Source organism: Symphalangus syndactylus, chromosome 13 (genome assembly GCF_028878055.3).
Source record: "Symphalangus syndactylus isolate Jambi chromosome 13, NHGRI_mSymSyn1-v2.1_pri, whole genome shotgun sequence".
Lineage (NCBI taxonomy): Eukaryota > Metazoa > Chordata > Mammalia > Primates > Hylobatidae > Symphalangus > Symphalangus syndactylus.
The window spans coordinates 41,157,439-41,175,625 of NC_072435.2; the positions used below are offsets into that span (position 1 = coordinate 41,157,439).

General features: G+C 46.5%; 1 protein-coding gene across 6 annotated transcripts in view; it reads right to left on the bottom strand.

Annotated features, from left to right (window-relative positions):
* Positions 1-924: 924 nt before the first annotated feature.
* The window catches only part of SLC1A6 (solute carrier family 1 member 6), a 30,204-nt gene continuing 12,941 nt past the window's right edge, over positions 925-18,187 (bottom strand). For 5 of the 6 annotated variants that reach the window (XM_055235536.2, XM_055235538.2, XM_055235537.2 and 2 more), the window contains 6 exons: positions 15,203-15,245; positions 12,932-13,275; positions 7,333-7,566; positions 5,001-5,195; positions 3,838-3,972; positions 925-1,286 (listed from right to left, as the gene is read on the bottom strand). In XM_055235536.2, the coding sequence (XP_055091511.1) occupies positions 1,091-1,286; positions 3,838-3,972; positions 5,001-5,195; positions 7,333-7,566; positions 12,932-13,275; positions 15,203-15,245 (1,147 nt within the window). In that variant the 3' untranslated portion in view covers positions 925-1,090. Of the gene's footprint in view, positions 1,287-3,837; positions 3,973-5,000; positions 5,196-7,332; positions 7,567-12,931; positions 13,276-15,202; positions 15,246-18,187 lie in introns of those variants that run through there. The other variant, XM_055235540.2, reaches the window with a different exon arrangement.

Here is an 18,187-nt window from a genome sequence, read left to right on the forward strand (position 1 = left end):
ATAGCTTTTCTGAGTTCTACGAGTCTTTTTATTTATTTTATTTTATTTTTGAGACAGGGTCTCCCTGTGGTGCCCAGGCTGGAGTGCAGTGATGCTATCTCGGCTCACTGTAACCTTCGCTGGCGGGGCTCAACCCACTTCAGCCTCCCGAATAGCTGGGACTACAGGTGCCCACTACCGCACTTGGCTAGTTCTTGTATTTTTAGTAGAGACAGGGTTTTGCCATGTTACCCTGGCTGGTTTCAAACTCCTGGACTCAAGCAATCCTCCTGCCTTGGCCTCTCAAAGTGCTGGGATTGTAGGTGTGAATCACCACACCTGTCTTGAATTCTGAATTCTATGAGTCTTTCTTTTTTTTTTGAAACAGAGTCTTGCTCTGTCGCCAGGCTGGAGTGCAGTGGTGCCAATCTCAGCTCACTGCAACCTCCGCCTCCCGGGTTCAAGTGATTCTCCTGCCTCAGCCTCCCGAGTAGCTGGGACTACAGGCACCTGCCACCACGCCCGGCTAATTTTCTGTATTTTAGTAGAAACTGGGTTTCACCATATTGGCCAGGCTGGTCTCGATCTCCTGACCTCATGATCTGCCCGCCTCAGCCTTCCAAAGTGCTGGGATTACAGGCGGGAGCCATCGCACCTGGCCCTGAATTCTATGAGCCTTTCTAGTGAATTGCTGAACCTAAAGGTGGTCTTGGGGGACCCCTGACAAGAAACCATGGATATCATTTTATTAAGAGAAATAATGATTTTTCTTTACCTTCTTCAGCTCCGCCACTCTTTGAGAATGTAAGAAACATGAGTTGACCCCTCTTCTTGTTGAAGCTGAAACTTCCCTCCTCCCCAAACCTAGGAGAAACGTTTGTTCCCCCTCCCTTGCTCATGCCATCCTTCAAGCCCTCAGCATGTGCTCAGAGAGAAACAGAGACCTTATATACCTTTCATTCCTGCTCCTTTATTTCACTTTTCCCTCCCCCCTAAACGAGTCAAGCAGAACGTGTGTTCAGCCCATGGTCAGTTGGGTGACAGATGTGTCCCCAGGACTCCCCTCCCCAGCCCCCTTCCCTCCTCTCTGGGGGGCAGAGCTGGAGGCCCCTCACATAGCACTCTCGTTGCCTCCCCGTCCCCGGGATGCCCCCTTCTCCTGCGCCATGAGGGACTTGTAGGGTTTCCCCAGGCTGGGGAGGGTGAGCTCAGCTTCCTGAAGCTCCAGCTCCCGCTGAGACAAGTGCTCGATGACGGCCGCTCCAATTGAGTCCCCCAGTACGTTGGTCATTGTGCGAAGCCGGTCACTGGTACAGGGGAAAAAGAAGCTGCCATTAATGGGGGCTTGAAAAACTTCACAGAAGGAGGGTACAGCAGAGGGTGTCCCTGTGCCAGGGAGTCAGAGGCCTCCCATTCCAGTACAATCCATGACCACAAGTCCCCAAGCAGGTTCTTCCCCCTCTCTGTCCTGTTTCTCCTCCTAACAAACAGGATGGACCAGCTCTGAAATGTTCATGTTTGATCTTAGATGTGATTTTTTTTTTAAATGAGGCCGGGCGTGGTTTAAAAAAAAAAAAAGATCATATCATTAAAAAAAATATGATCCCAGAACTTTGTTTGGGAGGCTGACAGGCAGAAGGATTGCTTGAGACCAGGAGTTCAAGGCCAGCCTGGGCAACATAGCGAGACCCTGTCTCTACATAGAATAACTTTAAAACATGGCCTGGGATGGTGGCATGTGCCTGTAGTCCCAGCTACTTGGGAGGCTGAGATGGGAGGGTCACTTGAGCCCAGAACTTCAGGGCTGCAGCGAGCTATGATCATGCCACTCCACTCCAGCCTAGATGACAGAACAAGAACCTGTCTCTCAAAAAAAAGAAAATGAGGCTGGGCGTGGTGGCTCATGCTTGTAATCCCAGCACGAGGTGGGAGGATCACGAAGTCAGGAGTTGGAGACCAGCCTGACCAACATAGTGAAACCCCGTCTCTACTAAAAATACAAAAAAAAAAAAAAAAAAAAAAAAAAAATTAGCCAGGCATGGTGGCATGCACCTGTAATCCCAGCTACTCGGGAGGCTGAGGCAGGAGAATCGCTTGAACCTGGGAGGCAGAGGTTGCAGTGAGCTGAGATCAAGCCACTGCACTCCAGCTTGGGTGACAGAGTGAGACTCTATCTGTCTCAAAAAAAAAAAAAAAGAAAAGAAAAAAATGAACATCTGATACAGACAATTAAGGGTTATGAACTGAAAAGCACATAGAATCTGGAATGGTAAACCAGGGCAGGCCTGAGTCAATACAGGTGTAGACCAGGGCAGGCTGAAGATTATAAAATTGGAACTCAGGCTCAGCTGACAGCTCCCATGTGGGAATGAAAGTTCAGGCTTCTTTTAATGTAAACCTCCTGGCTTTGTTGTTGTTGCTGGTTTTTGTTTTTGTTTTTTGAGATGGCGTTTCGCTCCTGTTGCCCAGGCTGGAGTGCAGTGGTGCGATCTCGGCTCACTGCAACCTCCACCTCTCAGTTTCAAGCGATTCTCCTGTCTCAGCCTCCTGAGTAGCTGGGATTATAGGCGCCCACCACTAGGCCCAGCTAATTTTTGGTATTTTTAGTAGAGATGGGGTTTCGCCATGTTGGCCAGGCTGGTCTTGAACTCCTGACCTCAGGTGATCTGCCCACCTCGGCCTCCCAAACTGCTGGGATTACAGGCGTGAGCCACCACACCCGGCATGTTTTTGTGTTTTTGAAACAGAGTGTTGCTCTGTCACACAGGCTGGAGTGCAGTCGTGCGATCTTGGCTCACTGCAGCCTCAATCTCCCAGGTTCAAGAGTTCCTCCCACCTCAGCCTCCCAAGCAGCTGGGACTACAGGTGTGCCACCACACCCAGCTAATTTTTGTATTTTTTGTAGAGACGGGATTTGCCATGTTGCCCAGGCTGGTCTTGAACTCCTGAACTCAAGCAATCCACCTGATTTGGTCTCCCAAAGTGCTGGGATTACAGGCACATGTCACTGTGTCCTACCCGTAAACCTCCCGTTTTTAAAAATTGAGATTTAAATATATATTTGCAGCTGGGAGTAGCAGCTCACACCTGTAGTCCCAACTACTTGGGAGGCTGAAGCAAGAGGATTGCTTAAGCTAAGGAGTTCAAGGCCAGCCTGGGCAACACAGCAAAACATAATCTCAAAAAAAAACAAAAACAAAAAACAAATCCCAGCACTTTGGGAGGCCGAGGTGGGTGGATCACGAGGTCAGGAGATCGAGACCATCCTGGCTAACATGGTGAAACCCTGTCTCTACTAAAAACACAAAAAAACAAAAAATTAGCCAGGATTGGTGGCGAGCGCCTCTAATCCCAGCTACTTGGGAGTCTGAGGCAGGAGAATGGCGTGAACCTGGGAGGCAATCTCATCTCACTGCCACCTCCACCTCCCAGGTTCAAGCGATTCTCCTGCCTCAGCCTCCTGAGCAGCTGGGATTACAGGCGCATGCCACCACGCCCAGCTAATTTTGTTTTTTGTTTGTTTGTTTGTTTGTTTGTATTTTTAGTAGAGACACCGCACCCGGCCTGGATCACCTTTTTGTGACTTCTACATAAAACAGGTAAAAGAGGAGTTTTTCCGACTGATAGGTAAAGCCCCCATTGCTTGTCTCCAACCCTACTTCCCAAAGATAACTAACTGTGTGGGATTTGGGGTCCAGAGGCCATGGATTGGAGGCCTCTCCAAGGCCTCCTTTTCACTTGAAAATTCTGGACCATTGCATCTTTGCTGGAATGAAAGTTCACAGGTTGAGGACGTTGCAGGGAAAAGCAGTGTGTGCAGAAGCGGGAGCACCAGGGTCCAGCCTGGAGAACACTCACAGGAACCAGTCCACGGCGATGATGAGCGTGATGTCTTCCGTGGGCAAGCCGACCGATGTGAGCACAATGACCATGGTGACCAGACCCGCCTGGGGGATGCCAGCAGCCCCAACACTGGCCGCTGTGGCCGTGATGCTGCAGGGGGAGGGAGAACATGGGGAGCAGGTGGAGGGAAGAAGGCGATGAGGAAGAGAGAGGAAAAGGACAGAGAGAAGGGAAGAGATCAGCTCCCTAAGGCATTTTAAATTAAATACCCAGGCCAGACACAGAGAGAAAAATACTGCTTGATGCCTCGCCTCGCCCCGCCCCGCCCCGCCCCGCCCCGCCCCTCCTTGCCTCCCCTCGCCTTGCCTCCTCTCTCTCTCCCAGGCTGAAGCGCAGTGGTGTTATCTCAGCTCACTGCAACTCACTACTCAATCCCACCTTAACCTCCTGAGTAGCTGGGACCACAGGCACATGCCACAACGCCTGGTTAATTTTTAGTAGAGATGGGGTTTCACCATGTTGGCCAGGCTGGTCTCGACCTCAAGCGATCCACCCACCTCGGCCTCCCAATGTGCCGGAATGACAGGTGTGAGCCACTGTGCCCGACAGAGCTTACATTCTAGTATGGGAAGCAGGCAACAAGCAAAATGAATAAGTAAAATTCATACTATATGGAGATGGTGCTACATGGGGAAACGGTGCCTCCTTAGCAAGACCCAATATGCCATTTTAAACAGGGCTTCCCTGAAAAAGTAACGCTGAAGACCTGAAGGAGATGACAATGTTCACTGTTATTTTTATAATGACTAAGTTGGAACCACTGGATGATGGGACCTATAAATACAGGAATAAATAAACGTATAGGGACTACAAATATAAGAATCTATATACAAGAACCTCGGGTTATCAGGATGCACCAGCCATGCTTTGGACAAATGGATCTCCCACGTGAGAGGGAAACTGACGGGAACGTCTTGGCAGCTCCTGACAGCCTCAGGTGGCAACTTTACCTTTCACCTACCTCATCCGGCGTTGGGCTCTTCCCATATCCCTCTTCCAACATCCGTGGGCTCCTCTGAGCTCCAGCTGTGGCCCCCTCCTCCCTCCCCAACCCTCCCAGCCAAGCTGATGACCTCTTAAGTCTCACCTGCTGGCAGGTCCTACCCAAGCCCCCTCACCTGATGGTTGTGATCTGACCCAGGTTGAGCTCGTAGTTGTTAACTTGAGCAATGAAGATGGCAGCCAGGGCCTCGTAGAGGGCAGTGCCATCCATGTTGACCGTGGCGCCCACGGGCAGCACGAACCTGGTGATGCGGCGGTCCACACCCAGGCCCTCCTCCAGGCAGCGGAAGGTGATGGGCAGCGTTGCGGAGCTGGGGGAAAGAGCCCAGGGCTGAGGACGGGGCGTGGCCTGGTGGGGGGGCGGGGCTGGGAACAGGGTGTGGCCTATTGGGGCAGGGCAGAGAATGGGGCGTGGCCGAAGAAAGGCTGGGAACAGGGAGGGACCTAGTGGGGCACGGCTGAGAATGGGGAGGGCTGGGTCACATGGGCAGGGCTGAGAACAGGGGCGGAGTAGGTGAGGCGGGGCTCAGAGCAGGACGTGGCCAGGTGAGGAAGAACTGAGAATAGGGCGTGGCAAGGCAGGGCGGGGATCAGAGCAGGGCATGGGCTGGGCGTGGCCTGGGCAGAAATGAGCCCAAGGAGCGTTCCCTTTGAGAGCACTGAGCAGGCCAGGTGGGGGCTCCGCAAGAGGCAGAAGACAAGGGTATAACACTTCAGAGGCTGATAACTGTACAAAGGAAAGGAGCAACTCCTTATGATACAGGAAGAAAACAGCAATGAGGGTCTCCCAAGCTGAAGATCTCTTGACCCACTTAAAGCCAATAGCTAAGGCCAGTGACTACACACTAGTTTATGGCACTAGTTCGTTCTACCTATCCATTTCCAGAAAGGACAGGACCAAAGGCCTGCTGACTTCAGGGAGGGCCCCTATTCCAGACTCCCCTGTTTGCACCAGCATTGACCTCAGCTGTGCTAACTTTCACTCTCCATCTCCCCGCCATGTCTTATCGGAGAAAAGTGACCTAACTGATTGGTGAGTTTAGTCAAAGAAGTGGGCATCTCATTTGGGGTAAGTCTGTCCACAAGGCGTATGTTCTGTGGTTCGCTTTACATCATACGGTTGGAATCTTGGACTCATAGAGAGTCTCTGGGTGTCCAGCTCAGCGGCGACTACGTGAGTTTAATTCTAAGATACAGTGACATCAGTCTTATGTAGCCATAGGCCAAGAGGTACATTCCCTGACCAGCGTTATGGGCAATTTTAAAAATTGTGTTTTTGACCAGGTGCAGTGGTTTGTGCCTGTAATCACAGCACTTTGGGAGGGCGAGACGGGCAGATCACTTGAGCTCAGGAGTTCAAGATGAGCCTGGCCAACGTGGCAAAACCCCGTCTCTACCAAAAAAAAAAAAAAAAAACTTAGCTGGGAGGGCTAAAAAATTAGCTGGGAGGACTGGAATCACGCACCTGTGATTCCAGCTACTTGGGAGGCTGAGGTGGGAGGATCACTTGAGCCTGGGAGGTGGAGGTTGCAGTGAGTGGAGATCACACCACTGCACTGTAGCCTGGGTGATAGAGTGAGGCCTCATGTCAAAAGAAAAAGAAAAAAAGATATTTTTGGCTGGGCGTGGTGGCTTACACATGTAATCCCAGCACTTTGAGAGGCCAAGGTGGGCGGATCACATGAGGCCAGATGTTCCAGACCAGCCTGGCCAACATGGCAAAACCCCATCTCTACTAAAAATACAAAAATTAGCCAGGTGTGGTGGTGCACGCCTGTAATCCCAGCTACTTGGGAGGCTGAGGCAGGAGAATCACTTGAACCTAAGAGGCGGAGCTTGCAGTGAGCCAAGATCACACCACTGCACTCCAGCCTGGGTGACAGAGTGAGACTCTGCCTCAAAAAAAAAAAAAAAAAAATTCTTCCATCTTTTTGGCTGTTGTGCTACTTTTCAAATTATTTTGAATTGGGATGATGCTCTTAATTAATCCCCTAAAACTACAAAAGAAGAAGAGGAAGAAGAGGAGGAAGAAGAAAAAGGAGGAAGAGGATGAAGGGGAATAAGAAGGAGGAGGAGAAGGAAGAAGCAGCAGCCAAAAGATTTCCCAGACACCATCTCACAAGTGGAGATGACACTCTCCGAGCCAGGAAACGACTGAGCTCATGGGGCATCCTGGAACCTTCCCTCTTAACCTCAAAATTGGTACCTGGTTCTCCTCCACAGAAAGTTAAAAAACAGGAAAGGAGAAAAGGAGACCAGGAGAGCCAGCCCAGGACAATGACTGGCCCCCAGGTGTTGCGCCAGCTGGAGACCCTCCAGAGCCCTGGACATTATTGGATGACTTAGAAGAGGTGTTTAAGGAACGGAGAGGGCAGATGCCCTAGGAGAGGACATGAAGGACAAGAAGTGCAACCAGGAATGGTGCTGGGGTGGGGAGCAAGGCCATACCTGGAAGACGTGCCCATAGCGGTGATGAGGGCTTGTAGCATGCCCCCAATGAAGGGGAAGGGGTTCCGGTGAGTGACGAGGAAGTAGATGAGGGGAAGGACGCCGCCAGCATGGAGGAACAGGCCCACGATGACGGTCAGGGTGTACATGCCCAGCTGACCCCCCAGGACGGCCATGTCTTCCATCTCCAGAATCTTCCCAGCAATCAGGAACAGGATGCCCACAGGTGCATACCTGTGTGAGGGAGCCACATACCTGTCAGGGCTCCCTCCTGACCTCCCTTGCAGGTCTCCAAGGCTTTGCCCATATAGGGCCGTGGAGCCACACAGTACCCACGATACAGCACCCTACTCCATCCCAGTCTTCCCCGTACACTAATGAATGCCACCGGGCCCCATGAATGAAGCCCACCTCCTCCTCCTCCTCCTGCTCTTCCACATCTCCCCACCATGGTAGAAAAGTTCCTGCAACTCCGGGATATACAACCTTTCAGGTCTCTCCTGTATCTACTCCCCATCCAAGCCCTCTCAATCCTGCCCCAAATAATCACTACCTTCAGTTTCCTTCCTTAGACATTGCCAAGACATTCCCTGTCTCTGGCCTTCTAAGCTTCCCTTATCTTCTGCCCCCAACTCTTTGTTCCACATTTGAAACGTGTATGCCCCTATTCTCTTCCCTATCAGTGCCTGTTATCACTCATTCACCAGCCTAAGCATTTCCCTCTCAAACCACTTGTCCTATCAAAATCACCGATGTATTCATTCATTCCACAGATATTGACTGAGTACCTAATGAGTACCAGGCACATGGCTCCCGTCCTCATAGCACTTACATTCTGTTATGGACTAAATGTTTATATCCCCTCCCCCCTCGAACCAAATTCATATGTTGAGATCCTAACCCCCAATGGGATAGTATTGGGAGGTGATTAGGTCATGAGGGTGGAGCCATAATGAATGGAATTAGTGCCCATATAAAAGACACACCAGAGAGCTCCCTCCACCCTTCTGTCATTCGAAGACACAGCAAGAAGACGCCTTCCATGAACCAGAAGACAGCCCTCACCAGACACGGAATCTGTGGGTGCCTTGAACTTAGACTTCCCACCCTCCAGAGCTGTGCGAAATACATTTTTGTTCTTTAAGCCACGATGTCTATGGTATTTTTGTTACAGCAGCTGACATGAACTAAGACACATTCTAATGGGGAAAGCAGGAGGTACACATAGAAATGCACTAATTGCAAACTTCAAGGCATGATAACAGCAAAGGAGAGTCACTGGATGGGACTGCTTCTGAGCAGATGGTCAGAGAGGGCTTTTCTGAAGAGGTGACATTTAAGCTGAGACTTGCATGATGAGAAGGTACCCTGTGTATCTGGGAGAAACCATTGCAGGCACAATGCAAAGACTCTGAGATGGGCATGCACTAGGAGTGCTGGAGGACCAGAGAGAAGACCAATGTGGCTGGAGTATTGAGTAAAAAGGAGAATAAAAAAGATGAAAGAGGCAAGTTCATCAGGGGCTCACCTGTTTCCCCCCACAATCCAGCCTACTGGTCAATCGTGTAAGCTTCTGCCATCGGCACCATCATTTCATTTCTAGGCTTCAATGGCTACTCCTCTTTCTTTAGAAATTGAAGTCTACGGCTGGGCGTGGTGGCTCATGCCTGTAATCCCAGCACTTTGAGAGGCCAAGGAGGGCAGATCACTTGAGGTCAGGAGTTCGAGACCAGCCTGGCCAACATGGTGAAACCCCATCTCTACTAAAAATACAAAAATTAGTCGGGTGTGGTAGTGCACACCTGTAGTCCCAGCTACTCGGGAGGCTGAGGCAGAAGAATCACTTGAACCCAGGAGGCAGAGGTTGCAGTGAGCTGAGATCGCACCACTGCACTCCAGCTTGGGTGACAGAGCGAGACCCCATCTCAAAAAAAAAAAAAATTGAAATCTACTTTGGCTCACATTCATCATGGATGTGTTGGAGGAGGTGGGGACCTCTTGGGAAGGTGGTACAATAGCTTGAGTCAAAAATGAGGATGCAAGGGACTTCTCCAGTCACATCTGTGTTCTCCAAACTGGGCTCAGAGTTAGCCCTGGGGAGTAGTTGCTGAGTCTTCTCCAAGTCAACAAGACTAGATCCACCTCTATGCTTACTCTGAGTAATCCCTCTCTCAACTTCCTCACCTCCATCCTTCCACCTCATCCCCTGCAAAATTCCTCAGCCCAAGATTAATTGTGCATGATTTCTTACCCTCTACACTCAGCCACCTGGCACATCTGGACATTTCACCCAATCATGCCAATGACACTGCTATAAATTCATTGTTCCCAATTCAGCTGAGCCTTCATTATTCCTTGTTAACTCTCTGCTTATCCTTAATAAGCTCCCCACTCCCATTCCTTTCAGATGCTTTGCCAGGCCCTTAACTTGGCCTCAAGTTCCTTATATGAAGAAAGTAAAAGTTCGTCTTCAAAGTTTCCCTTCTTGTTAAAGAATAAATCTTAAGTGTTAAAAATAGTTTCTTTTAAAGACTAACTTCCTTCAAGCCTCCTTACTTTATGCTAATAACTCTTTGTTAAGCCCTATCCTATGTAGGTGTTAGACATGCTCACAGGCACATGGTACATTCTACATCCTTGTACTTTAACCAAGATATCTGTGCTGGATGTGCTCACAGGCATGTCCCAGCTCACAGCCTATATCCCTTCCTTATTTGGGAATGTTATTACTTTTCTAAGTCCTTTTGTAAGCAACTTCCTCTTTTCCTCTGTTTTCCATTGCTTTTACCTATTCAGAAAAGTTTTAAATTATTAGCCAGTCAGGTTTTAGTTTAGATTGTAAGGTCTGGCTCCAGCCAATGGAGACAGGACACAGTAGCAGGGACAAACTGCATAAGGGATAAAAATTGCTTCTTCCCTCCTTTGTTCAGGTGTGCTCTTGCCATTGTTCAATCTGTGATGAACACCCTTTCTGCAGAAGTAAAAATTGCCTTGCTGAGATAATTAAATTTATGTTCGAGTGCTATTTCTTTATGGCACTGGGGAACAAGCATTCTGTTTCTAAATAAACATTTTACATATAACACTATACAACTTTCCAGTTGTTTGGGATGATGTACAAAGTCTTCTCCCATTTGGGATCTGACAGCCTTGTTAATATCTTCCACCACCACTCCCAACTTACCCCATGCTCTCACCTTCCTGAATGCCCCACCATTCCCCAAACAACTTAGGTACCTTCAAGCTTTGCATGTTCTCTTCTCTCTGCCTGAAATACGTCTCCCCTCTCACTGTCCAGTTGAAGTCCTACTCACCTGTCAAGATGCAGTTAACAGGTGACCTTCTTCATGACTCCCTCTTCAGGAAGCATTCACTGTGTACCCCTCTACTCACTGCTTACTTCTCCATGTTCCCAACACTTTTTAAATGCTCCTTTACTACAGAACCTACCACCTTGTGTTATATTGATCTACAATGTGCCTGTCTCCCCTAAGATTTTGTGAGCTCCTTGAGGACAAGGTATGAGTGCACTGTATCTCTATACTCCAGAGGTCAAAACAAAGTCTGCCTGGGAAAATGCCTGCTGAGTGAATAAAGATATTTCTGAAGGAATGAAGGAATCTAGAGAAGGAAGGAAGGAAGGAAGGAAGGAAGGAAGGAAGGAAGGAAGAAGGGAGGGAGGGAAGGAAGAAAGGAAGGAAGGAAGGAGGGAAGGAAGGAAGGAAGGAAGGGATTAGCAACTGGATGAATAAGTAACGAAATGAGCAAATGAAACAAGTTAGTAGCTGAGTGAACAAATACGTGAACAAATGAGTGAATGAAGAGAATACTTGAATAAATGAATGAAAGAATAACAAATGCACAGATGAATGAGTGGGTCAAAGAATGAATTAGAATGAATAAATGACTTAACTGAGTAAATAAACAGATGAGTCCATCAATGATTTAACTAATGCATGGATGAGTCTGTAAATAAAGTTACGAGTGAATGAATATATAAATGAGTGAGTTAACTGATGCATGGAAGAATGAATAGATGAATAAGAAAATGAATGAACCGATAGAAAAATGAGAATGAATAAGTGAATAAATTGGTGAGTGAAGAGATAAATTAGGAAGTAAATGGGTGAATAAATCATTGCAGAAAGGTATGAATGAATGAATAGTAACTAATCAATGCATAGGAGATGAATAAATCCCTGTCACTTGTGACAACACAGACAAACCTGAATGACATTATGCTAATTGAAATAACCAAGATACAGAAAGACAAATACCACATGATCTCACTTATCTGTGGAATCTAAACAATCAAACTCACAGAAGCAGGGAGTAAAATGGTGGTTACCAGGGACTCGCAGGGAAGGGAGGCTGGGGAGATGTTGATCACAGATACAAAATTTCAGTTAAATAGGAGAAATAAGTTCAAGAGATCTATTGGACAACATGGTAGGTATAGTTAAAAACAATGTGTCGTGTGCTTACAAATCATCAAGAGAGTAGATTTTAAGTGGTCTCTGCCCCCACCCACCTTTTTTTTGTTTTGTTTTGAGACTGGGTCTCATTCTATCACCCAGGCAATCACAACTCACTGCAGCCTCTACATCTCAGGCTCAATCTGTCCTCCTGCCTCAGCCTCCCAAGTAGCTGGGACTACAGGTGCATGCCACCACACCCAGCTAATTTTTTTGTATTTTTTATGGTCTTGCCATGTTGCCCAGGCTGGTCTCAAATTCTTGGGCTCAAGTGATTCTCCCACCTTGGCCTCCCAAAGTGCTGAGATTATAGGCATGAGCCATCACACCCTGCCTAGATCTTAAGTGTTCTCACCACAAAAAAATAAGCATGTGAGGTAACGTCTATGTTAGTTAGTTCAACTGAACCATTCCACAATGTAGAGATCTTTTAAAATATTATGTTGCACATGAAAATATATACAGTTTTTATTTGTCAATCAAAAATACATTAATTTTGTAAAATAAATGAATGACCAAATAAATCCAGAAACCAATGCATGAAAGAATAAATGTAGATGAATAAATGTCAGTGAATGGCTTGGTCAATGCATTGAAGAATGAGTGAATGAACAGATAAGCAATGGAGTGAACAAGTGAACAAATCATTGCAGAAAAGTGTGAATGAATGAATGAGTTAGTGAGTTGGCCAGTGATTTGACCAATGCATAGAAGAATGAATAAATGAATGACGAAATGAGTAAATCAATGCATTGAAGCATGAGTATAGATGAATAAATCACTGAATGAGTGATTTCGTCAATGCATAGAAGAATGAGCGAATGAACAGATGAACAAAGAAGTGAATGAATCATTGCAGAAGGACATGAATGAATGAGTGAGATATTCCATGAATTAACCAATGCATAAAGAACGAATGAATGAACAGATGAACAAGGAAGTGAACTAGTGACGAAATCATTCCAGAAAGACATGATGAATGAATGAGTTGGTGAGTGGGTAAGTGAATTACCCAACACATAAATGAATGACCAAAAGTCCCCAGCAAGCCCTTCAGCAGCTTCCCCACAGCCTGACTTCCTAGCTCTGGCTCCACCTTCCCGTGGGCACAGACCAGGACTCACCAGATAATGATGCCCACCAGCCTCATAATAGCCTCATTGAGGCTGTCGAAGAAGTCCCTGAGGACTCGGCCCTTGTGTTTCATGCCACCAATGACCAGCCCAAAGGCCACAGAGAAGACCACGAGGCCCAGGGCGTTGATGCCATTGGCGGAGCCAGGCACGGGTACAGTCTCCTCAAAGCTCAGCACCTCCTGCAGGGTACCCAAGGCCCGAGTGACATTTTCCAGGAAGCTGGTTCCGTTCTCCACTGAGAATGGAGGAGGCATGGAGGCACCCAGCTCAGACCCGTTCTCTGTTCTCACGATGGTCCTGGTTACCACCCTCGTGCTGTACTGCGTCTTGAACTGAAATAGAGAAAGATTGCGCCCAGATTCAATTCAGCGGATGCATCAGAATCGCCTGGAGAAATTCCTTGTGACCACTGATTCCCAGTTCCCACACCCTGGAAGATCTTATCTAGCAGATCTGAACGAGTGAATGAATGATTTGAACAGCTCACGGAAGAATGAGTGAATGAATCAGTAAACTCATTATGAAAAATCATATGGAGCTTCCTCAAAAAATTAAAAATAGAACTACCGGCAGGGCGTGGCTCACGACTGTAATCCCAGCACTTTGGAAGGCAAGGGCAGGCGGATCATGAGGTCAGGAGTTCGAGACCATCCTGGCCAACAGGGTGAAACCCTGTCTTTACTAAAAATACAAAAATTAGCTGGGCGTGGTGGTGCGCGCCTGTAGTCCCAGCCACTTGGGAGGCTGAGGCAGGAGAATCCCTTGAACCTGGGAGGTGGAGGTTGCAGTGAGCTGAGATGGTGCCACTGCACTCCAGCCTGGTGACAGAGTGAGACTCCATCTCAAAAAAAAAAAAAAAAAAATTGAACTACCATATGACTAGCAATCCCACTACTGTATATATCTAAAGGAAATGAAATCAGTATCTCAAAGAGATATCTGCTCTCCCACGTTTATTGCAGCACTATTCACAATAGCCAAGATACAAAATCAACCTAAGTATCCATCAATGAATGAATGGATACAGAACATGTTGTATACATATACAATGAAATACTATTCAGCCTTGAAAAATGTGGGGATCCTGTCATTTGTGACAACAGGGTTGAACCTGAAAAACACTGTGCTATGTGAAATAAGCCAGGCACAGAAAGACAAATATTGCATGCTGTCACTTATATGTGGAATTTAAAAGAGTTGGACTCATAGAAACAGAAAATAGAATAGTGTTTACCAGGGACTGCGGAGCAGGGAAAATTGGGGAGATGTTGGTAAAAGGACACAAAATTTCAGCTAGACAACAGGAATAAGTTCAAGAGCTCTATTATACAACATGATGACTATAGCTAATAACAATTTATTGTGTATTTGAAAATCACCAAAAGGGTAGATTTTAAGTGTTTTTATCTCAAAAAATGTTAAGTATATAAGGTAACTTATATGTTAATAAGCTTGATTGAGCCACTCCACAATGCAGACATATTTCAAAACATCGTCATACCTCATAAATACATACAATCTTTGTGTGAATTTAAACATAAATAAGTTAAAAATATTTTTTTGAAGAATAAGTGACTGAATAAATGAATGAGGAAGTGAACAACCAATATGTGGAAGTAGTATAGATTCTGAATTTTTCACAAATTCCCTGGGCAATGCTTAACCAGAGTTGAGGGCCTCTCCCCTCAACCATCTATGGTCAAAATTTCTGGAATCTCTTCACCAGCCTTGATGCCTCCTCTAGCCCTGTGCTCAGGAAGTCCTTGGCCTAAGTCCTCTTTTTTTTTTTCCTTTTTTTGAGACAGGGTCTTGCTCTGTCACCCACGTTGGAGTGCAGTGGTGTGACCACTGGAGCTTGATCTCCTGGGTTCAAGCAATCCTCCCACCTCAGCCTCCCAAGTAGCTGAGACAGGTGTGTCCAGCTAATTTTTTTAATCTATTTTTTTTTTGAAAGACAGAGAGTCTCACTCTGTTGCCCAGGCTGGTCTTGAACTTTTGCCCTCAAGTGATCCTCCCGCCTTGGCCTCCCTAAGTGCTGGGATTACAAGCCTGAGCCACCATTCTCGGACCTAAGTGCTTCTTCCTAACCCTCCCAGATCACCATGGAAAATACATCCTTTCTCCTAGACTCCTCAAGAACCCCTGCCCATTGCTCTGTCAGGTCCTTCCTCCCACCTCTTGCCCTTGGACCATTGCTTCAGCCTCAAGCTCCCACCACCCTCCGAATCTCCTTGATCAAACTATGTACTTCCCCCTGACCTGTTTGAAGCAGGCCTCCACAAGGTTTGGTGGAAACATATTTCTGCAGAAAAACATGAGAAGAAGGAAAGTGGTTAGACCATGGAAGGGCATCTAGGGCGATAACAGTAATACTAACACCAAGAACAACAATAATGCAGCCAATATATGAATGCTTCCTCTAGGCTGGGCACTGAGCAAGTATCTTACTATCATCTGATTTAAACACTACAATAACCCTAGACATGAGTGCTATTTAATGCCCCCTTTCACATAGAAACCAAAGCCCAGAGAATTGATGTAAGCTACCCAGAGCCACAGAGCTGCTAAGAGGTGCAGATGGCCCTCAAATCCAGGTCTGTCTGAGCACGTGGCCAGGGCCCTACATCACCTCAAGGACTTTAATTCAAACACACATGTGTCAGTGATGCCTCAAAAGACCACAGAAAACTCCTAAACCCTTTTAACTTTAGGTTTTGCCTAGGCCCGTGATTAAGGTAGAACTACGGCTAGCCTTGATTCTGTGTGGCAAAAATCTTGCTGCTTTAATTAAAACCACAATGAGATAACCACCTTAACCCAGCTAGAACAGGCATCATTAAAGAGTCAAAAAACTATAGATGTTGGCATTGATGTGGAGAAAAGGGGACACTTATACACTGCTGGTGGGAATGTAAATTAGTACAACCTCTATGGAAAACAGTATGGAGATTTCTTTTTCTTTTTTTTTTTTTTTTTTGAGACGGAGTCTTGCTCTGTCGCCCAGGCTGGAGTGCAGTGGTGCGATCTCGGCTCACTGCAACCTCCACCTCCCGAGTTCAAGCAATTCTCCTGCCTCAGCCTCCCAAGTAGCTGGGATTAAAGGTGCCTGCCACCACGCCTGGCTAATTTTTTGTATTTTTAGTAGAGATGGGGTTAGGCAGGATGGTCTCAATCTCCTGACCTCGTGATCTGCCCGCCTCAGTCTCCCAAAGTGCTGGGACTACAGGCGTGAGCCACCGCGCCTGGCCGAGAGATTTCTTAAAGAACTAAAAGTAGATCTACGATTCCACCTAGCAATCCCACTACTGGGTATCTACTCAAAGGAAAAGAAGTCACTATATCAAAAAGACACCTGCACACATATGTTTATCACGTACAATTCACAGTTGCAAAGAAATGGAACCAACTTAAGTGCCTATCAACTGATGAGTGCATAAAGAACACATGATATATGTACACCATGGAATACTACTCAGCCATGAAAAAGAATGAAATAGGCTGGGTGCAGTGGCTTATACCTGTAATCCCAGCACTTTGGAAGGCTGAGATGAGTGGATCACTTGAAGCCAGGAGTTTGAGACCAGCCTGGCCAACATGATGAAATGCCGTCTCTACTAAAAATACAAAAATTAGCTGGGCATGGCAGCAGGCACCTCTAATCCCAGCTACTCAAGTGGCTGAGACAGCAGAATCGCTTGAACCCGAAAGGCAGAGGTTGCCGTGAGCTGAGATCATGCCACTGCACTCCAGCCTGGGCGACAGAGTGAGACTCTGTCTCAAAAAAAAAAAAAGAAATAATGTCTTTGGCATGGTTGGAGCTGGAGGCCATTATTCTAAGTGAAGTAATTCAGGAATGAAAACCAAATACAGTGTTTCTCACTTATAAGTGGGAACTAAGCTATGAGTATGCAAAAACATACAGAGTGATATAATGGACTTTAGAAACTCAGAAGCAGGAGGCGGGGAGAGTAGTTAGAAATTAAAAACTACACATTAGGTACAATATACACTACTAGCAGGACAGATGCACTAAAATCTCAGAATTCTCCACTATATAATTCATCCATGTAACAAAGAAACACTTGTTCCCCAAAAGCTACTGAAATTAAAAATTAAAAAATTTTTCATAGGCCAGGCACAGTGGCTCACATCTGTAATCTCAGCACTTTAAGAGGCTGAGGCAGGTAGATTACTTGAGATCAGCAGCTCAAGACCAGCCTGGCCAACATGGTGAAACCCTGTCTCCACTAAAAATACAAAAATTAGTCCGGTGTGGTGGCACGCACCTGTAATTCCAGCTACTCTGGAGGCTGAGGCACAACAGAACCCCGGAGGCGGAGGTTACAGTGAGCCAAGCTCATGCCACTGCACTCCAGCCTGGGTGATGGAGTGCAAAAATAAAAATAAAAACAATTAAAAGAGTAAAGGCAGCTATTAATAGCAAAAATATTTTTTAAATAATAAGAATAAAAAATCGAAAATTCAGTTAATTTTTTAAAAAATCATGCTGCTTCTATTTACAACAGCAAAGACTTGGAACTGACCCAAGTGCCCATCAGTGATAGATTGGATAAAGAAAATATGGCACATATATGCCATAGAATACTATGCAGCCATAAAAAAGAATGAGTTCATGTCCTTTTCAGGGACGTGGATGAAGCTGGAAGCCATCATTCTCAGCAAACTGACATAGAAAGCTAAACACTATATGTTCTCACTCATAAGTGGGAGTTGAACAATGAGAATACATGGACACAGGGAGGGGAACACCACACAGCGGGGCCTTTTGGGGGGTGTAGGGGCAAAGGGAGGGAGAGCATTAGGACAAATACCTAATGCATGCAGGGCTTAAAACCTAGATGATGGATTGCTAGGTGCAGCAAACCACCATGGCGCATGTATACTTATGTAAGAAACCTGCACGATCTGCACATGTATCCCAGAACTTAAAGCAAAAAATAAAATAAAATATAAATTAAAAAATCATGCTGCTCTAAGAGAATCATTCACTCTCCATTGATGCTTAGACAAATACCAGCTGTTCTGACCCCACCTTGAGGGTCATATTCTAAGATCATATTCTAGCAGCAGCTGCTCTTGGAGAATATATACAAGGCTCCAGGGCAGAAATTGGGTACCAAAAATGGATACTATGGGTGCTGCTATGTCCAAGCTGCGGCAGCCTGTCCCCTTTGTCTCTCCTTCAGTATGGGTTGTTGCAAGTAGAGTCAGAAATCGTATCAG